At 39.6% G+C, this 24,832-nt stretch overlaps 1 protein-coding gene across 3 annotated transcripts in view; it reads right to left on the bottom strand.

Annotated features, from left to right (window-relative positions):
* SPPL3 (signal peptide peptidase like 3) overlaps positions 1–24,832 on the bottom strand; it is a 56,251-nt gene that overhangs the window by 14,707 nt on the left and 16,712 nt on the right. For 2 of the 3 annotated variants that reach the window (XM_021549915.4, XM_085593054.1), the window contains exons 2-3: positions 8,046–8,123; positions 2,420–2,508 (exon numbers count right to left, since the gene is read on the bottom strand). In XM_021549915.4, coding sequence (XP_021405590.1) covers positions 2,420–2,508; positions 8,046–8,123 — 167 coding nt within the window. Of the gene's footprint in view, positions 1–2,419; positions 2,509–6,071; positions 8,019–8,045; positions 8,124–24,832 lie in introns of those variants that run through there. The other variant, XM_085593055.1, reaches the window with a different exon arrangement.

Below are 24,832 nucleotides of genomic sequence, written 5' to 3'. Positions count from 1 at the left end.
CACAAGGTGAAAAGCCTGACCAGTGTTAGGCTGACCCAGCTCATGCAAAGGGTGCCACAGCTTCAAATTCCACTTGGGCGAAGGCCACTATGCTCTTAAATTTCATTACAGGCTGCAATCATGAGATAATATCAAGCTTAACAATAAGGGGCAGTTTTCAAAAAAATACCCAAGTTATTTACCTGTTTATGAAACCACCAGGACAGTGAAGTGCACTGTAATTGCCTTTTGCAAAAAAACCAACAAATTCAGGCTTGCATTTCATAACTGGCAGTAATTTTCAGCAGGGCAGAAATACTGAATTATTTTATTCTTAGTATTTCCCTCAACTCACTCATGCAGTGTGACTAGTGACTACCAGGGATGTTAATCATGGGAGAGGACAACTTTTACTGTATTTCTGAGTTTTCAGAATGACCAGCAAAATTGAGAAGTCCACCTAACCCCACAAATTCCAAGACTTAACCAGTCTCTGTAGCTATATATACATTTGATTCCCTGGGGCAGGTGGAAGAAGCCATAAGCAGCAACCCAATTAGAAATAGAAGACACACTTCTACTTGCAGAGCAGTAAAGTGAAAATAGGGAACATCTGAAGTAGTCACTTGGTATGTGACCAATAGAAAAAAAAACAGCTTGACATCAACTGTGGTATCCTAAAGTAATTAAACACTGCTGTATGAAGGGGGTTTTAGCAATCCTAGGATTTGAAGGCCTTTAGGGTTGTGAGACATATGCAGTCAAGTAAATATACACACAGATTGTTTGTCTGTGTTTCTGTCTGACAATGTGTCTTATTTATTGTTTCCTGTGAAGAGTGGCAACTCATACAAATAACAGGTTACCTGTATGACTCAGTTACCAATGTATCTAATTACACTGAAAAGCCTCAATCACACATGAAATACACTCACTACAACTTAGTATCTGTTATAAATATTCAACCATTTTCATAAAAGAAAAGCTGAACAAAAAGCATGAAAGTCATGACAGTTGCACATGGTCATGTCATTTGTTAGTTCATATAATTATCTATTACTCTTAAACATAAGTAGCACAATAAATTTAAAAAATAAAAAGCAGAATAACTCTGTCACTTGGGATTTCTACATTGCTGAGGTCTGGTACATTAAGGTAAAGTACAATGTAGATAGTCCAGTGATGACAGTGTGAAGACACCAAAATTCTCATCTGTGACTTAGATCTGATTCCTCCTGCTCTGAGAAAGCACATTTATTCACATGTCCTTCAACTTCCCAAGGGAAAAACCAAACAAAAGAAAAACCCAGAAATGACACACTGCACACCACCTTGGCATCTGGGAATTAGTGCCTGCAACATTAAATGTCAGAGTTCTTAATTTAATTTCTGATCATTTTGACAGCTAATCTCCTTAATGTGCTTATTCCCTAGCCCCAGACTGTCTTCTCTTCCTTCCCAGATGCCAAAAGCCTCAAATGCTCATTGCTGTATCACCAAGCACAGCAACCTCTTTGCTCTGTGCTGCCAACAGAAGCAGTGCTGTGACAACTATTTAAATTCCAAGAATCTACATTAGAAAGACAAAACCAGCAAGAGACACATACAAATATGTTATTTCATTCATCATTTTAAAGCTACACTTCTTGCTTTAAACAAAACAAGCTTAGCATTCAGGGTTTCATGCACAGGGCTTCTTACTCCTGCCTTCTATACGCTGGGAACTATTTCACTCTAGAACCTTTTCTCAAAATATGGCAATATAAATTGCCTTCAGTTAAACTCAAGCATGAATTTACAACACACTGTGCACGCTGTGTTCCACTCAACTGATTGGCTCCATATTTTTACCTGTAAAACTGTGCATGTCAGATGGCCAAGCTGCCTGCAATCTATTTATCGACCACAGAAGGGACAGTCACCACGCAGGAGCTGACATGTTAATCCCACTCTGAATAGACAGTGTGCAGACACATACTTTGTTGTCCATTATAAATGAGTTGTCCAGAGCCATGTGAACTCTACTTCAGTGTCTCTACTGATGAGGTGAATCCCCCTTAGGGATTTGTCAGTGCACCCTGCAATCACTCCCTGCTTACAGACTGGCCAACATGCCACAGCAATGAGCTCCAGCCAAAAAGGAATTATACTCCCTTCTCCTAACTGTGGGATGGCTTTTTTCAAAGTAAAGCTGTTTCCATTTCCAGTCAAACCTGACAAATTGTGCCACATGCAATTTTTATGCATTATGGAAATGTTATGTTGATGTTTTAAATTCAGCTTCCACGGGCGTGACCCAGCCGTGGACAGCAGTGTCGGAGCACAGCGAGGTGGGATCAGGTGAATCTGCAATGCAGCAGCTCAGACACACACACAGGTGAAGCAGGAGGTGCAGCACTGAGGTGAAGCAGGAAGGGTAAGGAGTAAAGCTGATCCTTACTGTTATTGGTGCTGTTGCCATTAAAAGACCCAGTGGCGCTGCTGTTGTCTTTCTCTTTGTCTTGATTCTCAAAGTCCATGTTCAGAGACCTGCAGGGAACAAGGCAAATGTGACAATGAGTTCCAAACGCCTGTTTAGGCTCATCAGCTGCAGTCTCATTCCCACTGCCACAGCACCCTCCCCCTGGAAAAGCCCCGCAATGCTGGTTATTAGAAACAACACCAGACACAGTGGGAAATTAAAATAACTGCAGTGCTTGGTTCCAAATGAGGCCCCACATCCCAAATTCTGACAGTGGGATCAGTCACCACAGTGTCTACACTGGGGACTATTGAATATCTGTGCTGCTGCTTGTTGTTACCTGATTTCTGGGAAGTGCAGAACATGATGGAAGCACAATAAACATTTCAATTCAAAATCTGAACTCTTTCCAAGTTCTCTTTTTTTTTCCTTTTCTTTCAAATTTGACTATCAGGTTTCATTTTTAAGACAATAATATTTCTTTCCTTGAAATGTTCTTATGAATGACCCGAAATAGCTTTTAAGTGTCTGCTTAATGTAAGGTCTTACTTCACTGAAAAAATTTCAGCAAAGCCTCAAAAATAACCAGATATATATTTCACATGCACACAGATGACTAGAGGAAGCTCTGAATAAACAGTACAATTTAATACACTTTTATTAATCCATAGGAGCTGACAACACTCCCCTGAGTAGACAGCTCAGCTGTTACTGATTCATCTTTTCAAGTTGATATAAACACTTTTTTAAAGTTCCAGTTTAGGACACTATTCTACTCCTTCTGTCACAGTCCTTCACTTTGATACAACTTCCAAATTATATTCTAACACATCTGGCTTAACTTTCTGAAAAGGGGGAATTTCACTTAAGGTCTTTTTTGACCAGCAATAATTTATATTGTTAAATTCAGTGTGCTTTTTAACAAAAAATACCAGCGATCCAAGTTTACCACGACAGTTTCTCACTGATACATGTATGGTATCCCTGATTTAGCTGCATATTGATTTATTCAAACTAGCTACAGAGAACCACCAGAAGCACTGTGCATCTCCCACTGTACAGCTCCTGTCTTAAGCTTACAGCAGCATCCAAGTATTTCAATAAAACTTCCAGTCAACAGGCATTAAACTTCTTTTCAAGTTTACCTTAACTAAGTTACACAAATTAAACAAATTCTATTCATTTATCAGACCAGTAATAAATACACCATGGTCTTCTAAGCTATTCTAGAAGTGTCACAGATATTTTATTGCAGTGCACTGATCACCTACTGCAATGCACAGGTGAGCAAGTCTGTGCTGCAGCCCCAGAATCTGGAATTAGGCACAATCAGGTCTATAGGATCAAGACACATGTGGTGTATTAAAGACAGAGGGGTTGAGCAGCTTTACTCCATAAAACAAAACCAAGAAAAAGGCTCTTCCAGCACAGAACTGGTTTGTTTCCTTTGCTTCTATTAAGCAAATGCCCCCCAACAGTGTTATGAGATTAAAGCAGCTTTTGGTCTCAGGCAAAACATGAGGAAGCTTCCACCTCAGACCCATAGTGCTTCTACACAGATCATAGATCATCAGCTAAAGAGTTATGGAAAATACAAAGAGGCAATAGAGAACACTAAAATTCTAACAAATTAATCTGTTGTTCTTAGCTTGTTCTTCTAAAGATCTCTTTGCTCTGCCCTTTGTTTGGAGTGCCTCCACCATTCATTCTCACTCCCTTTTTCCCCATTATGCATTGTAGCTTTACAGTTTTCCTCTCAAGCTATAAAAATCTGGGAGGAGGCTGACAGCCCTTCAGGACTTGGTCCAAGATTCAGACAAACAAGATAATTCTTTTCTGAGTGCAGTGTTTTCTTCCCCTCTGAATTAGCACAGTTTAGCAAGACCCCTCACACCATCATTCTCCCAGTGGCATCCAGCAACTTGTAATTTAAGGGATTTCTATCAGCAGAGAAAATTGGAAATAAAACCTATCAGATCTACTGCTCATAAACAACCTCAGCCCCTTTCTTTTCACTGCCACAGTGTCAGCAATTATTATTACCTATAAATATCCCTGCCTCCAAAATATGCATAAATTAGGAAATTACTTTCACTTAACAACACAGCTGCTCTTCCAAGCCAACCTCTGAATAACTTCCAAGCGTTTTAAGATTTGGCTCTTCCTCTGCTACAAATTATCTCTAACATAATAAAAAAGCCTGAGAAGCTATCACTAAAACACCTTCCAAGAAAGTTAAAAATCATACTGTAAAACAAGATAAAACTACTGGGCTGTAGAGAAATGGCAAGCTGGGAAACATTTGCTGTTTTGTTCAAGTTTCTCCTGGGCTCCCAAAGGGAGTGTTGAGTCAGCATCTCCCCTGGGGCACTGAGCTGCTCCATTGTTTCTGCTGTGGGTCCTCAGAGCTCCAGCTGGTTGCATTTCCAGTGCAGGGTTTCAAAGCAAAGCGAGTCACCCTCTCACAGGGAGCCCCTGGGGAGGGTTACGCTGAGGCCAAAGGAATGAGTAAGCTGCTGGCACAGCACTGCCTGCAAAGTTCAGATTCAACTATGGATCACTCCACCGCAGAAATGCCTCAGGGAAACCCTGCAGGAGATTTCTTATCAAGCAATGGAGAAAATAGGAACACAAGGATCTATCTATAGAGGCACCTGCAGATACAATTTATTGAGATGTTCCTCCTTGCTCTGCCAGTGAGGACAGGCACCCACCCGAAAGCTCTGGGAGCAGGGGAATGCCACAGCCCTCAGCACACCATGCTCACAGGACACTGGGTTCACCGTGTGAGCTACTTTCTATTCACACCCACACTTTGGATACTCAAAGCCCAGAGAGAGAAGGCCCCAGGGTCATCCCGCAGTTCTTGGTTCAGCTCAAAAGCAGGTATTTGAACAGGTAGATACTGGGTTAAATCTGGCTTTACATAAGCTGAGAGCCCATGTCTGGGGATGTGATGGGATAGAAAAAGATTTAGCCAATACCTGCAAAGTAACCCCAACATTAAAGTCACAGAGAAGCATTTGGACAAAAAGGTGGCTGTCTTGCCCTCAGAGACAACCTGCCTCAAGCTGAGCTCACCTCTTTAAAGATCCACAACTAACACATCTACTTGCTCCAGTTTACAGCTCGTAATGGTTTAAAGGATTAGACTTGCCCCTTTGGCAGGCAGTAATAAAAGTACATCAGGTTCAAGGACTGAGAGCAGTCAGACTGTAATGAGAGAGACGTTCAGGAGGGCTGGAAGCTGAAACTCCTGACCCGGCACAAACGTAGGCAGGAAACGCTCGCTCATGCACAGTCAGAGAAGGGGAACTCAACTCTGCTGCTGCACTTTGTTCTGGTTCTGGGCTTTACCCACAATTTATTACACATTCTTCTGAGTATACTGGGGGTTTGGGATGTTTTCATTTGTTTTGGACAAATGCTATTTCTATTAATAAGGACAGTGGACCAAGGTTTTCCTTTGTTCCCCTGACATTGCCTGCCTTAGATTAGATCCACCACACACGTGGATTTTATCCTGATGACTCACACACCCAATTCTTTCTGATCCTATTACTGCACTTCTGTTTCAGCCACAACAACTCTACCTGCTTCTTTTGAGTTGAAAATCAGAAAGCAAACCCACCTTCTGCAACACAAAGGTTAACTGAGGAGTGCTATTTTCTTTTTGGCTTCCAACAGCTTTGCAGGAGACAAGCACTCAAATCCAGATGAACACACCACTGCTGACAGATGAGAATGAGCACCCTAAGCTGTAACTTTTATCTTTCCAGCACATCAGTTTTCTAAGAAAATTCATCTGCTTTGCCAAAAGTTTTCATTTTACTACTTTAAGAATTTCCAGATGAATATAATTTTGTAACTTACTACCACACTTCAATTTCTTAAATAACTTAATTATGTTTCAGACCTGTTTGTTAGCACTACTGCACAATTTTCTGTAAAAAACTGCTTTTGACCTCACTCACTGATCAAAGGCCATCAGTTTGTCCAAGTCCCCAACATAACTGTGCGTTTCAGCTCAAACACCTGCTAGAGAAACCACATATAGCAAATTAACTAGGAAAGTAATTTTAAAACTCTGGGGCCCTACTTTGGTCTGTAACTTACATTGTGGGGTCCTCAGGATGCACGCAAAGGCAAAAGACTAAAACAGGACATTTCCTCAATGGGTTTGTATCCATCACCATCCCACTACTCCATCCAGTGAGTCAGACTGCTAGGTGAGTCTTTGCTAGGTGAGGAGTTTTAAATGTGAAATATAGGACAAAATGCTAAGAGCATGTGTAGTTACCAATAGGAAGAGGATGTCAAACAGCAGGAGAAAATTTTGAAGGGCAAGGAGCTCCAAGAAAGACAAGGAATTGAAGTTCACACTCCTGCTGTTTTATATTGCACTATGTTTTCATAATTGAATTTTAATAAATGCTATTGCTTCTTGCAGCCAGATGCATAGCTCCTTTTTACGCAATAGCATAAATTCAAATAGTTAACAATTTAATTAGTCCCTCAACTATATGCTAATCTGGCTCCAAACATGAAGAAAAAACTAAACAAATCCAACCTTTGATTAATTTTTTATTCTGATAATCTCTAAATTTTGTTTTCCTAAAGCCTTCTGTTTTAATTTCACCAGCAGTGCTGTTACCTAACACTTGCTAACAACAACAGACAGCTCTTGCAAAAAAATTGTCTCTTTCATTATATGACTTTATTAACTTACAGTAGTGATATAAAACCTCTTATCCTAAAACAGCTGCAGCTTACATCATATGGATGAGCACAGCTATCATCTATTTCAGGAATACTCAGAGCAGTTCAGAGACTCTGTAGTGAGCATAAGGCCTTTTGTCACAGTGAAATGAAGCAATGTTCTTTAAGAAGCAGAAAGAAAACCATGTTGTATGTAAGTTTTAAAAGAAACCACTTACATATTGTCATTCTGTTGTTTTAATGTGTCAGTGCAAGCCTCATTCCTTAGGTGCCACTACAGTAAAACAAACTGTATAATACAGCATGCAAGTCTAAAAGGATAATTGTGTTTTCTCTAAACTATACTCAAGTCTCCTAAAATGAGGCAAATTTGATTTTTGAAGACTCAAACTCATCCTGCAGCAGTTCTCAGATGCTGACAGTGCTTCCCACTTCTCCATGAGGCTGTGACACTCCAGCACACGGCACTGGGACCGGGGATCGCTGATCTACAGGACAGGTTGGGAATCACAGGAGAGCATTTACAACGGACCACCACTGGCTAATGTACAGGAAACTCTGCTATCGAGAACATTACCTTCTACCTGTCCCAACAATCCTTTTCTACTCTCTAAAATATGATTTTACAGAGCTGTCCTCAAGGACTGACTTTTAAGCTATCTTATATGTGCTTTTACCATGACAAACAATTACATCTTTCAGAAACCCCAGCTTGCTGTTATTTCTTCTTTTCCATTTCCTCCTCTGAAGCAAATAATTTTTTTTTATGTTGGCTATGTCTTACAAAGATACAATGACACAAAAAGGCATAAACTGTATTCAGTCACTTGCAATATTTTTACTTGAAAAATAAAAACTCTGCAGAACCTTAAAAAGAAAATCTTACCTGAAACTGCCATAGACTATGAGGAGAATAGAAATCAGGAAGGTAGACACTTGACTGGAATCCACAAGGGAATATGCCCTGGAATTGGAAAAAAGAAGGCAGGCTTGTCATTTTGAGTGTCCATTTCTCCAGTGCCATTTGCTATTTCTTTTTCTTATTTTAATACGAATACAGAACCGGATGACAAATCATGGGAGCTCCCTCTGAAGTTCTTGTCTCATGTAAAACACAAAACCTGCAGCTTGTGAATTAACTTTTTATATTCAAGGCTGCAGCATGAAAAACCTGCACAGTCACCGAAGGACAACTCAAAAGCCTTGTGGTAATTTATTCTGAACTCACCAGATTCAGGGTTTTTTTCCTCAAACTCATTAAAATTACTTCAGATGCAGCTACTGCAAAACCTGCATGTCAATAACAGTAACCTGTTTTCCATAACACTTCTTACATCTTCAGAGTGGCAGCATGGCAGTTAAAGCTCACTTAGCTGGGGGGAAAAACCCCAAACAAATAAAAGAAATCCCCCAAAAACCAAAGCCCAAACCTCAGAACAAGCAGCAACACGCATTTATTAAACTACACACGATCACTTCCCTACTCCATCTTGCAGATCACTCAGTGCAGGATTACTGATGGACATTTCAGCAGGAAGCTTAAACCCAGCTTTATCTGACTGATTTCCTAATGTAACACACCGTGTTTAAAGCATGGAAATATGAACATTAATGCAGCAGAGGCCACTGTGCTGGGAGGGGCACAGCAGGCAAGAGGGAGTCACTCTGCAACTCCCAACAGCTTTTCCATAACTTGTGCTAAAGTAATGGAAAAGAACAAGAATAATACACAATGCTAATCGCATTTGTCTTATCCTACAAAAGACATAACTGAATACTTCTGAAATCAACCAAAAATCCTATTTTCAGCAAGGCTATGGATACGGAACAAAGATAATTGAATTACGTTATTGTTCCAAATTAAGTACCATTGAGCAAATAAAAACTGAAGATACGAGACAGTTAAAGAAACACTCATCCCATTCCCAATTCAAAAGCAATTCAGAGATAATTACCAAACCACTAGATACACAATTTAGAATATTTTCTTTTACTATATAAACACAAACGTGAATCTTCTACTACAGATACTCAATATTAAATATCACTGACAAAAAGACTGCCTTTTCTAGATGGAATTAAATACTTGTGCAATAAGCTTTTAAGAAATTAGAAACTGCTTTGGTTAATTACCATTAATAACTTTCACATAGCTCCACAGTAAAAGTAAAAAACAGGTACCTTATTTTCTCATAATGTTGGCCAACACATCAAGACAAACTTAAGTTTTAAATATTGTATTTTCTTTGTATTTATGACCTGCAGTTACCAGGCTGTGGAACAGAGGCCTAAAAAGCATCCATGAAGATCAATATAGTGAATTGCAAATACATGCAACATAATAACTCAGCACTTACAACCAGTACGCATATAAACGTTCAGGTTATATACAATATAGCTCACAGCACATTATTTTCATGCCATGGTTACAGCTAAACTTGCACCAAAGGAAACAGCCTGAGGACAATCCCACTGGTCTATGTCCTGTTTCTAACTCTGACTTCAGAGGGAAGCATTCCCTCATCCAGCCCTGCACAAAGGGAAAGGAAAGCTTTGTATTGTTTGGGTTTGAGAATAAATAGTGGAACTCATCTGTTAAAAGATACTCAGAAACTCCACATCTATGAGAAAAATAAAATTAATGCCATTTCAGAATGGATTAAACATGGCCAGGGTTATGCAATGAATTTTATTAACTTATGTTCATAAAATTTTATCTTCACAAATCGGCAAATACTTTTGAGATGAACAATGTTTTCTTCATAATTCTTCACTCAGTGACAACACTGGAGGCTATGATAATTAAAATGCCATTTTGTCACAGTTTTAAACATTAGTCAAAACAACGCTGTAAATGTTAGAAAGATTCATAAAACAGAGATGATACATGGACCATGGATCAGCCCTATGCACATTCCATAAGTTTTGTATTAAAACTGAGAGCCCTCTGGTTTGATGAAAGAAACTGAAGAAATGCAAGCCCATGTTAAACAATGATCTAACACATCCCAGCCCTGCTGCCAGGCTGCAGTGGTGCTCAGGACTGCAACCTGCTGATTCTGTGCACGGCAGGAATGAGAATTAAAGTCCTTCCACCCTGCATAAGTGATGGCCAACAGAGTAATTAGAAACTCATCACAGACCAGAGATGTTTCCTCACCACCCCTCAGAGAGATCCTGGAACAGGACAACCTAAAAGCTCCAAGCTGCTACCAGGATAATGGTCTGGGGAAATTCATATTCACTGATATTCCAAAAACAGGGCCAGGGAGATACAGTCACACTTTCCTTCTTCCTCAGGCAGCTGGAAAAAGAACAAGGCAAAACACACAGAGTGTGACAGGCTGAACCAAGAGAGCAGCTCAGGCATCTCCAGATTCCATGCAAAGTTTCCAACACAAGTAACCCACAAGCAAACTTGAAGGATAATTTTATAATGCCAAAGTGAATCTCATTGTAATAAAACCTTGCATCTTTTAAACATTACATTTCCCTACATCATTTAAGGTATTGCACAAGACCTGAAACCAGAACTGCTTCGTAAGATCCTAACTACTGACTGGATGGGCAGTTCATTAAGAGACTAAAAATCCTTGATCCCACATAAATACTCCCTAACACATTAATCTAGGTTAGAGGTAATAAGCAAATGACTATCACATGAAAGAATAACAAAGTAAGGTTACTTCCATTTTTTAATAGTATTCAGAATGACAGTGTCTTGCAAACCAATTTGTAATTTTAACTGAAATTTAAATAACCTTCTACAAACCCAACAGATTCCACATGCACATAATGGGATTCTCCTGTGGGCATATTTCAAGTATGTGAGTTCACATGTTCTCACAGCCAAACAGGATCAGTGCCATGTTCTTCTCAAATGGCATCAGCCAAAACCAGAAGCCACACCAATGACACTTTTCAGAAGCTGCAGTCACATCTAAGCAGCCTCTCACTGCACATATAAAAATGAAACCATCTTCCTTCTAACAAGGTATTTCTGTACAACTCTTCAATCTTGGAACAAGTAATGAAAACCTATGCACAGAAAATGCCTGTAACAAGCTTGTGCACAGTTATCCCTTGACTTAAGTACTGATTTTAGATGCAATTCTCAGTACTTACAACATAACAATCTACAAAGAAAATATTATTTTTTCCTCCTCAGTCTGAAAATTAATACTGGATAAGGCCATGCTAAAGGCTCTTTTGAAGACTGACTTCAGTGCAGTTCACCTGTGTGTCATGTTACAAGAACAACTCCCAACTTATTTCCAAACTAGTATATGTGCAGAGCACTGCTCAAAATACAAAGACAACATGGGTTTTCCCAAGCAAGTACATTTTTCAAGATTCTTGCACTACCACACCTGAAATTCAACATCCATGTAAGGAAGCTGGTTTAAGAATTACTATTAATAAAGCTATCAGAATGTTACTTAAGTAACAAGTAACTAATTATTACACCCTAGTACTTAATAAAACCAAGCACTCTGGTGCCTTAAGACTGTTTTCCCAGCCAGCTACTGAGAGGTGACTCCCCAGTTGCTTCCTCTATAACCTGAAATCTCACTCTGAACCTGCATCTTTACATGGCTGAGACCAATTTTCCTAAATTCTCTGCCATTAGGCATCTATTCCTGGCAGCTTCATGGGCAAGTGCTCACAACACAGAGCCTGCTAAGGCATGCCAAGCCAGGGACACAGCAAGCACTGTTCCATAACATATTCTGTGTGTCCGCCCTACAGCTTTACAGTGAGAGCATTGTCCAGACAACAATCCCAGCAGAGCTGTCCAGCCTGGCACAGGCTGCTCCATAGACTTCACCTAGAGAACAATTCCAGGGGTGCCCAGCCGCCGGGACACACCACCACTCACTCCCAAGCAGTAACCACGCAAAACACACCACAGCACTCAGGGCTGGCCTTCCAAGCAGCACTCTCCCCTCTTCTGGGAAAAAATGAATAACTTCTGTATTCCCAAGGGAACAGAGACCCACTTCATTCCCAGCTAGGGAAGATGGTAACCACTAATCAAAGCTGCCACAACAACAGTAGTGGTGCCACACTGAAGACTCTTGGAAGCTCTTTGCTGTCAGTCAGCAGCTGCAGGTCAAGCTCTTTGCCCCTGTCCCTCCAGGTCCAAGCTCACCTGTCTCTGTGGGCCCTACAAGGTCTCTGCTATCTGCCTGTTTTCTTATTATGTACTTTTGGGGGCTTTTTTTCTTTTGCATTTCCACTCAAAATCACTCAGCCAACATAAGCACTGGTTTTCATGTTCCAGCTCTTCCTTATCACCAAAAGACAAGCAGTTTCTGGGTAACAGTCCTTCCAAACCTGCAGAAGGAAACCTCAGGCAAAGTCTGGTGATTCTTTTTGCCCTCTGTGTTGAGCAGTAAGAATCTGCAACTCACTTTGTCCAATGAAGACCCAAGCTAGGAACCAAAGGTGTCTCCAGGTGTCAGTGCAGAGAATTCCCCTCTACACAACCTACCTGTCATGGGCAATCTGAAATGACCACAAGCCAACACAGCCATCACAAAAGCAACTTCTCACCTTTTCCAATCACCTGTTCTTCTTCATCTCATCTCTGCATAACCATCTGCAAAACCACAACACAACCCCAGACTGAGAAACCAGCCTCCCTGAATAATAATGAAGAACAAATAGGAAAGTTTCTCAAGTGATTCAGACTCTTGATCTGGCTCATCTCTGGACATAGAATCAAAGAGAAAAGACTATTCAGTTTCAGCATTAGCTTAAGTACCCTAAAATTATTGCTCAAAATATCAGGGAAGTTTTATGTATTTGGAATTAAAACCCCTGCTTGCACAAGATGTCTACTAAATGTATGATCATAAAAATTCAGCCCATCAATGAATAAATATCACTCCTGACTTCCAGGTACAAGAGAAATTATTGTGAAGAATTCTGCCAAGGGAGTAATGAGAGGCCTGTGCCCTGAAGTTTCCATAGCAATGCACAGTAAAGGCCTTGGAAATGAATAATTCTCATACAAAAGCTGCTGTAACAGCAGCAAGACAAACCTTCCCTGCATACTTACTGAACCTATACAAGAATGCAAACAACATAGCGACAAATAAATCACAATGACTCAGAAAGTGCAGCAGATGAACTAAGTTCACTACAGCTCACATGAAGAGAGATTGCATTTCATCACTTTTTTTAAATCAGTGATCAAAACATCCAAGAGTTCACAAGATTAAGGAAAACAAGACTATAAAAGGATGGTGAGCATACTAGAGATAGGCTTGAATACAGATGGATTAAAATAGAAAAGCTTTTGCTGTGTTTAATGGGACCAAATCTTCCCAAATCTGTGTGTGATATCACAGAATCACAAATTCACACTGGGAATGTAAGGAGATCATTTAATTCACTGATCTTCCTCTGGGGAGAGACAATCAGTCATGACAGGTGTTTACCTCATCTTTTGTTTAAAAAACTAACTGGTGAAATTAAGGGACTTACTTGACACGTAATATAAGTCAGAAAGACTACAGTTTTAGTCCACAATTTTTCTCCTATACAGAATTCCTTTTCAAAACTCATGGAGAGCTTTTCATACTGGCCACGTCTGGGGTAAAGTGGATCTATACATGAATGGATATTTCCACTCACATATTTCAGTTTCTGAAGGATGTGGCTGCTTGAGAAGTGATCACACAAAACTTCAAATATTCTTCAGCCCACATTAAATCCATGACTATTTGCCCAATCAATATGGTACTCTTCACCTGCATTTCAAATACCACCCTTATAATCAAATGTCCACTGTCTCCTCACAAGGTAAGTGACAATAATCCATGCCCAACTAAACATGCACCCCAATTCTCTTGGGAAGAAAATTCCTCATGGGTGGTACCAGCATCAGAAGAGTGATGACAGGGCACTTCCCTCTGCCTCTCCCTCCCTGCTCTGTATTCATCATTCATTCTCAGAACTTGCTGAAGGCACACATTCAGTGTGAGGGTCCCATCTCAGCTAATGGGCAACTCTTTCAAAGGGAAATAGAAAAATCCCCAATGTAACACAAAAAACCCACTAAACCAAATCAGAACAATCAACTTCTGCTGGAAATCTGGTGTTCAATGTCAAAATCAAAGATGGAGAAAGTTTCCACTTCCCTCCTTCCAAGGGTTTCATGTATTTCAAAGCACTTTTAGTCTGTTTATTCCATCAGTGATTGTCTTAGCAACAGAAAAAACAGAAAGTCAAGAAACAGCAGTTTGTAAACTTGAAGCAAGTTGAAGAGTATTTCTGCACTTCCTCTGCCCCATACCAGGTTTTTAGAGCTATTAACTCCACATAGAAAACAACATTCACCCTCACACAGCTGCACTGACCCGATGACTGTGGCTATTTTGGATCATGCAGGAATGTGCCACTCATGAGGAAAACATTTTTCTGAATCTACCTACTTTGTAAGCTTTTAAAACATTCTACTATTTCATTCCTTAAAAAGAGTGTGTGGTAACTCAGTGATTAGGCCAATTTATTGCTAAAAGCAATTCATTTCTGATGCTCATGTACCTGGCATTTGTGAGCTGCCACTGTAGAATTATTTAGTAAGAGCACAAATCAAAATCTAGAACTCCGGAGCACAGTCCTAGGACACATGAAAGAAGAGCACTGCCATGGACATGAAGATCAATTACAGTTAATTGCACAAATACTCATTTTGGCTGGGGGGTGGACTCAACCCATAGGTAAAACCAATACAACTTTTTTCCTTTACTGGATTCCAGGTCAAGGGTGTGACTAAAAAGCCTCTTTCAGCTGCCTTACGTGTGTAAGATATATACATATTTAAGAGCCTCCATTAGGCTCGCTGCCAAACCAAAGTTAAATCTGAGTGTAACAGTTAAAGGTATAATTTTAAGTGTGAAGTCATGGCATCCACAGCTGTAAACATATCTCAACACTATTCTATTCTTTAGTGTGATTCATAGGAAAAGCAAGCAAATTGCTATGGCTTTGCCTCTGTTAAAGAAATAGTTGTTTTCCAAAGTGAGTTTACAATTTCATCTCATTGTCATGTGCAGATCTCACTGTCATGCTAAGTATGAGTAATTCATGGAAACATGGGTTATGTCAGAAAATAAAACAAGTCTAAAGTGAAACAAAACAAAACAAAGAGAAAAGAGTAATATAAAATGTCCCAGTAAAACCAGACTTTCCTACACAGAGTCTGTTAGGGCTCAGGCAGGCATTTCAAACTGTAACTAGAGAAATTCTGCTGTTTACCAGGCAGAGGTCCCAGAACAACATTTTCACACTATTAACTACCATACATATTTTTTTTCCTACCCATACAATTTTAAATCCCAAGCACCTCTTCTGTCCTTTCCAGAAAGCTGTTTCCCTAAATTATCTCTGCAAAACCAAATTCCAAGCTCCCAACTAAATTGCTAAAAGCAAACACTCCTCTGAGCTCACTTTGAGAGGAAATTGAAGAATCCAGTAAGGCATCAGGAGACACAGTCTTGAAAAAAATATATTTTCTGTTAAAAACATTCTCCAAGCTACTCCTTTGGTTCACCCCAATGTTTGCCAACAGAACAAAGAATAATATGTTTCACAGTTTTTAGGAATTACAGCCACTGGAAGATTTCCAGATTTCACAAAAGCTTGGAGCACTTGTTTCCTTGCAGGAATGGGAGCACAACTTCCAGTCCCTACATGGAAGCATAACAATATTTCAGTCATTCAAAAGAGCATTATACCAAATCAACACAGGATAGTGCTTACATACCTCAAAAATATTTTCAGCTCCTGATGTCCCCTGAGCTTTGGTGGAACCACAGTCAACAGGATATTTGGGAGCAAAATTTGCAATCAGTGGTTAATAGAGAAAAAATAACCAGTACAGCTTCAAATAAGTTGTACTGGACACGCATATCTGAGTATGAAGTAGCCTGAACTAAAATAAATATCCAGGAATCATATGGATTGCCTTTGACATTGTTGTCACAGAAAACACTGCCTTTTTTTTCCACACTGGAATGGGAGCTTGGATACGTAATTTTTATCTCTTACCTAAACACACACACAAAATACTTTTTTGACTTTCCTTATGTTATTGAGGAGAGTTGGTTGGTTGGTTGGTTGAGAGTTTTGCTCTAAACTTGACAAATGAAAAAAGATCTGGGAACCTTCCCTCCTGTCTTTCTCAAAGACAGAAAAAACAAGCAGTCATGAAAAGCAGAGCATGCTTTTGCTGCCAAATATATGTGAACACCAGCCAAGGAATCCTCTCCAGTAGCAAGATTTTGAAATTGTATCACCAGGATTTTGAAACTGTGAAAAGTACATCTATACAATGATGTCTACAATAGGGGAACTCCCACTGAATGAGTATAATTTCAGTGAGTTAAATTCAACAAGAATATGTGGAAAAACACATTTGATATCAAGATACAGAGCTTGATAGTAGCAAATGTTTTACTTGACTTTATATTTTAATTGTGTTTTAATTGAGCTGTAGCAGATCAGGCAACTTCTACAACACTGGCATCCTGCTGCAGACCAGCCCCAGCAAACTGCTGAGCCAAGGCACAGCCTGGGTTCTGTTTCCTAAAACTCTTGTTACTTTTATCCCTTCTTGACAATTAAATCTGAAGGACTTCAGCTTATGATAGGATTTGCCTACATTGGTTTGAAAATTGAAAGCTTAGGCAAGAAAAGTCTAAAAGGCTCCACTGCAAATTTTATCAACTTCATTTTGTTCACCTCTGACTTCATTAATAGTTTTGCAAACAAAACCTGCTTTTTCAAATACTTGCCACTACAATTAGCTTGTGTTTTGATACTAAAACTTATTCATGGGCAGGAGAAAAAGGAAGAGGTAGAAAAAAATCATCACAGCCCCGTTTTTGTGAAGCAAGTTTTCATTCAGGCAGGCAGCTGCACAATCAGCAGGTGTGACACAAAGAGAAAAAGAGCCAAGATGTGGCCACGAACAAGGGGGGACTAAAAACCTTTTGGGAACAACTTACAGTTAGATCTCACTAAGCACATTGTAATACACACACCTGTAATGCAAGCTTTGTTGGAGCTAAAGTAAATTAAATAAAACTAACCTTCCTATCTTCCTGTAACCAACCTTCCATGCAGAAGTAAGCACTGCTTTAATTAAATTAATTTTCAAAACACACCATAAGTGCTGTAGCTGTTGCAATATATGATAACATTTTATAATATTGTGTGCTGTTTCAGTCCTTTCAGATTTGGTTTTCACTAGTGAACTGCAGACAGCTTTGCTCCAGCAGCACAGCTCCACCACAGTACAACACCTCGAGGCACTGGCCATTCACTAACAAGCCCCAGCACCAACAACAAGTGGGGTATTCAGTGAGGGGCAAGAAGCAACCATACTGCATTTGCAAGGGCCAAACTATCAGCTTGTTTAAAAGATGCTTGAGGAGGAGAAAAAAAAATAAAACCCATTTGCTGAACTAATTAAAGAAACTGTATTGTCTTTAACAGTCTTCATAGTTTATCACTTTACAAAAGACTTCAATTTACTGCAGAGGGTAGATTCAAATTTTGTGGTAGTACCATAAAAACTGCCAAACAGAAGTATAAATACGACGTTTTTGTGTGTCATGGTTTGAGACTGGCACAATGCCAGTGACCTCATGAAAATGCAATTTCTTAATTGAATGCTGTGAAATGCAATTGAGAACAGAGTAAAGCAGGCTTAAGCTTAATAACAGAAAAAAAAACTTTATTAAGCTACTACTATAAAAGAAAAAAAAAACTATAAAGATCAAAATGAAAACCTTGTAAAGCATTCTTCCTCCCACCACCTAACTCTAACAAACCACAGCGAGACACAATCTGGACCCCAATCAGGTTTCCACCCCCCAAACAATCAATACTCAGTCCATCGAGGGAGACAGAGTCTCTCCTGTGCCACAGACCCCCCAAAATCACAGCTCCACATCCTGTGTTTCCATGTCACACATGGCACCGCCCGGAGAAAAGTTTGCCATGGTGACCCTTCTCCTTTCCATGCACAGTGCTCTCACCACCAATGCATGGATGGACAGACTGCTTTTAGGATTTTTCCTTTCAAGGATGCCCTGCCAAGAGGGAGAGAAAAACAACAGTTCAGTTTTTTCATTTTTTGGGACCACAGTCCCCCCATTTTCCCCTGGGGCCGAGGGTCCAAGAACAGAGATCTTCTCTTTTCCTTCGAGGACAGGGGGCACCACCACAAACCCCCTAACCTTTTCTCTGTTCACTCCACTTCTGTCTTTTCCCAGCTGAAGCAGGTCTCTTGGCTCACTGGCATTCTCCTAAAATACAGTTTCTCTTGGAGGAGAAAAATTGGTTCAGTTTGTGGCCAACAAGGAAAAGTCCAGCCAAAACACCACTCCTCATCTCCTCCTACTGTCTTAACAGCCTTCATAGTTTATCACTTTACAAAAGACTTCAATTTACTGCAGAGGATAGATTCAAATTTCGTGGTAGTACCATAAAAATTGCCAAACAGAAGTATGAATACAATGTTTTTGTGGAAGAATTAAAATCAGCAAATATGAAAACAAAATGTAAATATATAACTATGACAATGCACATAGGGATATATATGAGACATCTGACAAAGCAAGAGAGTTGCAGCTTAGCTGCAAGAAAGAACTGACCACACAGGGAGACTTTCCTCATCGAGAAAACTGTTTCCATCTTCTAGAAATAATCAAGAGGAGGACTGGAAGGAGGGAGAAGAGAGGAGGTCAAACCAAGATCTGTTACACACAATCTTCTCCTGCCAGAGCCACAAGTACATTTCTTCATGTAAATTTTCAGATTCCAGCAGACCAGTGAACTCTGCAAAGGTCAGTCCAATATTTAGCCTACCCCAAAGAATTGCTGAAACAGCTCTTCTATCTAAATTACCACTTTGAACTGTATGAATATTCAAAAAATAGCCCTTTTTACATCAGGAAAAAAGGCAAATCAAGGGTGTGGTTACGGTAATTAAAGTCTACAAAGTACCACTGTACAAGCTGTCTACAGTTTTACGTTAGACAGCCTCATCATGATCCAAATAACATCGTGTTTCATAAAGGGCCATTTGGAAACGTCAGTGGTTATCCTTGGCACAGGAAAATTTTCTACAATTCTGATGGCTAAGACCTCTTTGGGATATAAAGGTATCAATTTATAGCCCAGTCATATATGCAACCTGGAGTTTTCAATCACTTGGTGGTCCAGCTCCGCATTACACAGAAGGCTGGTCAGTGCTGGGTTTCATTTTATGGCACTTACTCTAATTACAAGAAAAAAATAAAAACCTCCCCAGAATCCTCACCCTAGACTCCCATCTATGTTTTGATCTCCCTAAGTCTTTTTGCACTTAACAGAAAAGTTCATCAGAATGACTATAATCATATAAAACAGGAGGATGCTCCCTACTCCCAGCTTACAGGAAAACACATTTCCCTTGCAGAAGGAGTCTCAGCCTCTCCCACAGAATCCCCCAGGCCCTGAAGCCCCATCCAGGTGCCACAGGAGATGCTGGTGACCCAGCAGCTGCTGCTGCCAGCCCCAGCTCGGGCACAGCTCTTGCCCCCGGGCTCAGGGGGTGCTGCTCCTGCAGACGCCGCTGGCACCGCAGTGCCAATGCTGACAAGCAATTTCTCTCATGACTCAACACTGCCAACCCAGCTGCCACACCACAAGTTCCACGTTCAGCCAACAGATCTCAGAAGACCCTGTGCCGTAAGCTGATAAAACATGGGAGTTTCTGTAATTTGGAGTTAAATATTTGTCCCAGTCCTCCCTGCTGCTCCATCTGGACCTGGAAGACAGTGCTGAGCAAATATCTCCTATCTGCCTCACAGTTAAGAGATTGATATTTACTTTGCAAGTTATTGCCAAACAATTAATGTACCACTTCTGATAGTGTGTTCTGTAACATTGTCTACATGCACAATAAATTATGTTTTCACTTAAGGAAAAATAAACAAAGAGAACCAAATCCAACCTCTCTCAAATAGTCAGAGAATATCAAACAAACTCATAAAATTGGACACAGCCTTACTTTTGAGTATTTTTGAACCATGACACTCAGACTAACTTTTTCTAAATTTAGAAAAGAGGGATTGGAAGACTTCAGCTCTACACTTGCTCATCTCAAGAACTCCAAGAAGCTACTTGGGCCTGTAATAGACCCAAAGCTCTGCAAGAGTGTCAGGTTACTTTGGCAGACAGGCACAGAAGTCAAACTCAGTTGAACCGGTCTATTTTCCAAACATACAAACATGATCAAAAGGCACAAAAAGTAGAAAGCAGAAAGTATTACCATTATTCCTGATAATACAAGAAAAAAGTGCTGGTGGGGCAAAAATGAGCTTCAAGTGGGTGAAGGAACTGCCAACAATGAATCCAGACTATGTAAGGTATGTTTCCTTTCTTCCTTGAAGCAGAAGCACTAACTGAAACATGCCTGCTACTTTGCTATTTAAGTGGAAAGCCAAGGAGTTAAAAAGAAAAACCAACAAAACTACAACAAAAGCAAAAAACCAAACCTTCCACTGAGCTAGAACAAAAATCTTGAAGCAAAATCTCACACTTGTAATATTGTAATGATAATATTTCATAATTCCAGTACTTCATTTTTTAAAAATAATGCACTGCTATTCACAAAACCAGAAATATAATTCTAAAATAAAAAAGCAACGCAATTTGCATTTTGAATAGCAAATGCAAGGCAACTTTTTTACAAATACTAAACTCCTTTAAACATAAAATAAATTAGGACCTACACTACCAATATATTACCAAAGAGCAGCTTTTCACTACTGAATGGATCCCACCCAGAGAGAATGTACAAAGGCGTGTTTGAACACACCACAATTCCCATGTCTAGTTCAGTTACAACTGAGGCGGTACAAAGAGGGAAATTATGTTTAAAACTGGGAATTTCCTCCTGTTCTGATGCAACTCACCCCTTCAAGCACAGGCACACTTACAAAGTCTCTTAATCAATGGGAAGAAATTACTATTTTACTTACCATAGAAGGACAACCCAAACAAGCAAATGTGTGTTTATTAGAAGAGGAAAATTTCTGAGCATAAAGCACCAAGATGAGATTACACACAAATACAGCCAAGCAATGCACGTATCTGTGCCAAAGGCTGGGTGACTCAGGGTATCATGAAGCAGGAAACAGAACTTCAGCTTCAATTGTTAGCATGGCACTAAATGCACATAAACAGACTCTAATGCAATTACCTTGTTAAAACTGCATGTGATGTACTACAGAAGTCAATTATGGTTTTACATTATGAGCATTATGATTTCCCCACACTAGCAAACCTATTAATGCCAGTATTTTAGACAGACACTTTTTTTTCTGGAGGTGTCCTCTCAATTTTCTTTTTTTTTTTGAGTCGTGCGGTGTAAGAGCACACAATTCATCCAGCAGAGAAGGGAGAGAGGACTGCTGAGGGGGAAGGCAGGCTCAGATATGAATTTAGTTTCAGTGTGAGCAGAATTATTAGCCTGTCACTGGGATGAGTGCAGGATGAGTTTCTAAGATGACTAGGAGAGACAGGAACTGAGTTTATTTAGTCTAAAAAAATACACAGTAAGGGGAGAAGCTGTCTCACAGGCAAAAGGAAACACAAAGTGGAAGAACTCTGAGATTAAAATGACCTAAAATTGTCTTACTCACAACAGGAGAACCTACACTCTTTCCCAACACCAAACTGTAAAGTGATCCAATTTCCCCCTCAAATCCAAATTCTTTTTCCAGTTAATATCTCCATAGTCACAGGAACACTAGTGACAACACAAAAAGTAGCAGTTCTTCTTCAAAGTTTCACCCACTGTGCTTTTTTTCGGGGAGGGGACACCAAAACCCAAAGAACACAAAGAGCAAGTGGACCAGTTCCAAATGTATTACCCAGTATGTTCTTTTCAGTCTTGAGAAACAAGAAAAAGAAGGAGAACATGTCCTACTGCTCTTTTGTACTCACTTATTCTAAACAGTAGAGGTTTAATTAAATGATAATGTTCAGAGATTATTAGAGGCATCTCACATGCTGAGCTGGGCCTCCAAATGCTGAAATGCTTATTCACAGCAAATTTTCTTAACAGCAGCTGTCATGTGTTCAATATTGTGCCACATAAACCTTTTGGACAAACTGAAGTATAGGAGACTTCATGTAGAGGACCAAATGAAATCTCTGTTTGACCAGCATCAAATAACACCCACTTGAAAACTGAACTAGTTTTATCAGAGAGATATTGTCATTTCATTATGTAGCATTCTCCTTCTACAAACACAGAACTGAAATGTGCACCCCAGCTCCAACATCAGACAACATACACGGTGAGTCTGTAATAGCCTGCAAACCCAGTGATAGCCAGGCTTGAAAACTACTAGAAATCCCAAACAAAACCAAAATGCTATTTTTACTAGACAAAATGTTTGCCTTTTAAAAAGCAAATTTCTAGGTAAAGGCATTGAGATAACATTACATAGGAAAGTAAGTTCTTTCTGGCTTCACTAATTTGCACCAGTCATTCTAAATACACATCTCACTTCATTAATTCATGCTGTACTCCTTTAATGGGTATTTTAGGCTTAGAGAAACTGCAACACAACAACTGCAACAGAGCAGAGATCCACTTCTAAAAAGATTTTTTTTCCTTCAATATTCATTAAATGTCACAGCAGAGTCAGATTACATCTTTACCACCATAAACTGAACCCAGACAAAATGCCAGTCCAGCCCTGACAGGAGCAGCCACATCAGATTTTTCAGTAGTTACTAAAAATCATGACACTTCCAACCACAGGGATAGAAAGGAAAACAAATAAATGCAAGCCAGGTTAACTTCTATTCTTTCCATCTTTAATAGGATTGCTTTGAAAAGAGTGAACAGACACTTTAGTATGAATTCTGAACCCACAGGAGCAATGATCTCCAATTTTGACATTAACTTAAAATAATTTCCCCAAGGAATAGGGAATTAACAGCTCAATTCTTTTAGGAAAAACACAGAACTGCTGAGCTCAATGGGGATGTCCATGCAGCAGCAGGCTCAGAACAACTTAATATATGCCTGGCATCCAGGAGCTACTATAAAACAAACAGAATGTGGTTTTGAACACAGGCTGCTGATGCCATACAGAAGACTCAGCTTTCCAGGAAATTTTACATGCTGGAAATGTTACATGTTAAATTCTGATCCTTCACCATCTGTTTCAATTCACATTTTCATGTAATGTATGTAGCAAGTAACAAAATACAAATCAAAGTGAGTGACCGGATTTAAATACTTCAAATAAACAAAGCAGTCTTTTCAACTTGGCAACAGTCTCCCACTATCAAACAAGTGAAATCAAACTGTATTTGTGGGGAGGAACAATCTCTTATCACACCAGCAAATACACAGCTGGAGAGACAGAAACCTTTCAGCATGTACACACAGGAGTCCTGATATCCTCAAGAGGTACTTAAAGCACCTATGTATCAATGAGTTTTAAAAATTGCCTCCCACTAGAAGCAGATTTACCGTTTTATCAACAATATTAGAAAACAATATTCGAATAGCAACTAAAATTTGGAAATCTGACGTTTTCCTGCTGAAGGAAAAAAAGAGTATAGAGCTAAGGACACTCACAATGTACCGAGAAAATAAAAGTTCTCTAAGGAAAATAAAAAGTTCTCTAAGTTCACAGTTCTCTAATGAGCACTGGGAAACTGCTACAGGAGAAAAAAAACCCTGAGCTGGAAGTGCGGTGTTTCAGCAATCAATATTTTCATAACACATTAGCTATTTTCATAAGACTTTTGACCTAGCCATTCAAGGTCCAAACTAGGCAGGCAGGATTCATTTTAAAAGCAGTATTGTGCATAATCAAAGGTGTAAGACAGCTCATACAAAAGAGACGCCAGCCTCTTTTTGAAGTCATTTCAGTTTTAATTCATTTAAGTTTCACAATTTACCTCGAGGGTTTTTTCCCATACACATACAACATATATGAGAAAGACTTAAAACCATTACATACAACTTAAATTTTCTACTCCAAATCCTATATCGTACCTGTACCACTTTTTAAATTTCAGAAAACTGCTTAACACTGACAGAGAACAATTTTCTCCAATCAACTGATCTCAAACCTTTTTTTTTTTTTTCAGCCAGAATGCAAACACCTGGAGTCTTAGAAACATTTCAAATATAATCCTTATGTCCCCCATAACCACTCCTAATTTGGCACCTTTGCTTGGTTTCATCCCTGCTCTGGATTCCAAAGTCTCAAAGCCACCTACAAAAATACTACAGAGCTAAATCCTGATATCCTTCTGTAATCCCAGAGGCACTTTAAGAAACAGACTGCTCTGAAAACACCCGAGTGCCCTGGAAGGGCACAGATGACACTCTGTTGTGCTGCATCTATATTTCTGCTGATATTTCTTGCTCAGAAACAAAATGCTTTCTTGGAAAAGGTTCTGCAGTGAACATCCAGATGTTTAACTTCCCTAAAAATAACCGAGTTCACCCTTGGAACAGTCATAATTCCAGAGCACCCTTTAGGCAAAAAGCACTCACATCAGAACTGGAACATAAACTCAATCGAACCAAAGTTAAACTCAGGAAAATGTAGTAGCAAGATAACAAAGCTGATT

The sequence above is a fragment of the Lonchura striata genome, chromosome 15, assembly GCF_050655825.1.
Source record: "Lonchura striata isolate lonStrDom1 chromosome 15, ASM5065582v1, whole genome shotgun sequence".
Lineage (NCBI taxonomy): Eukaryota > Metazoa > Chordata > Aves > Passeriformes > Estrildidae > Lonchura > Lonchura striata.
Note: the sequence above shows the minus strand (reverse complement) of the source record. Positions and strands in the feature narration are given on the sequence as shown.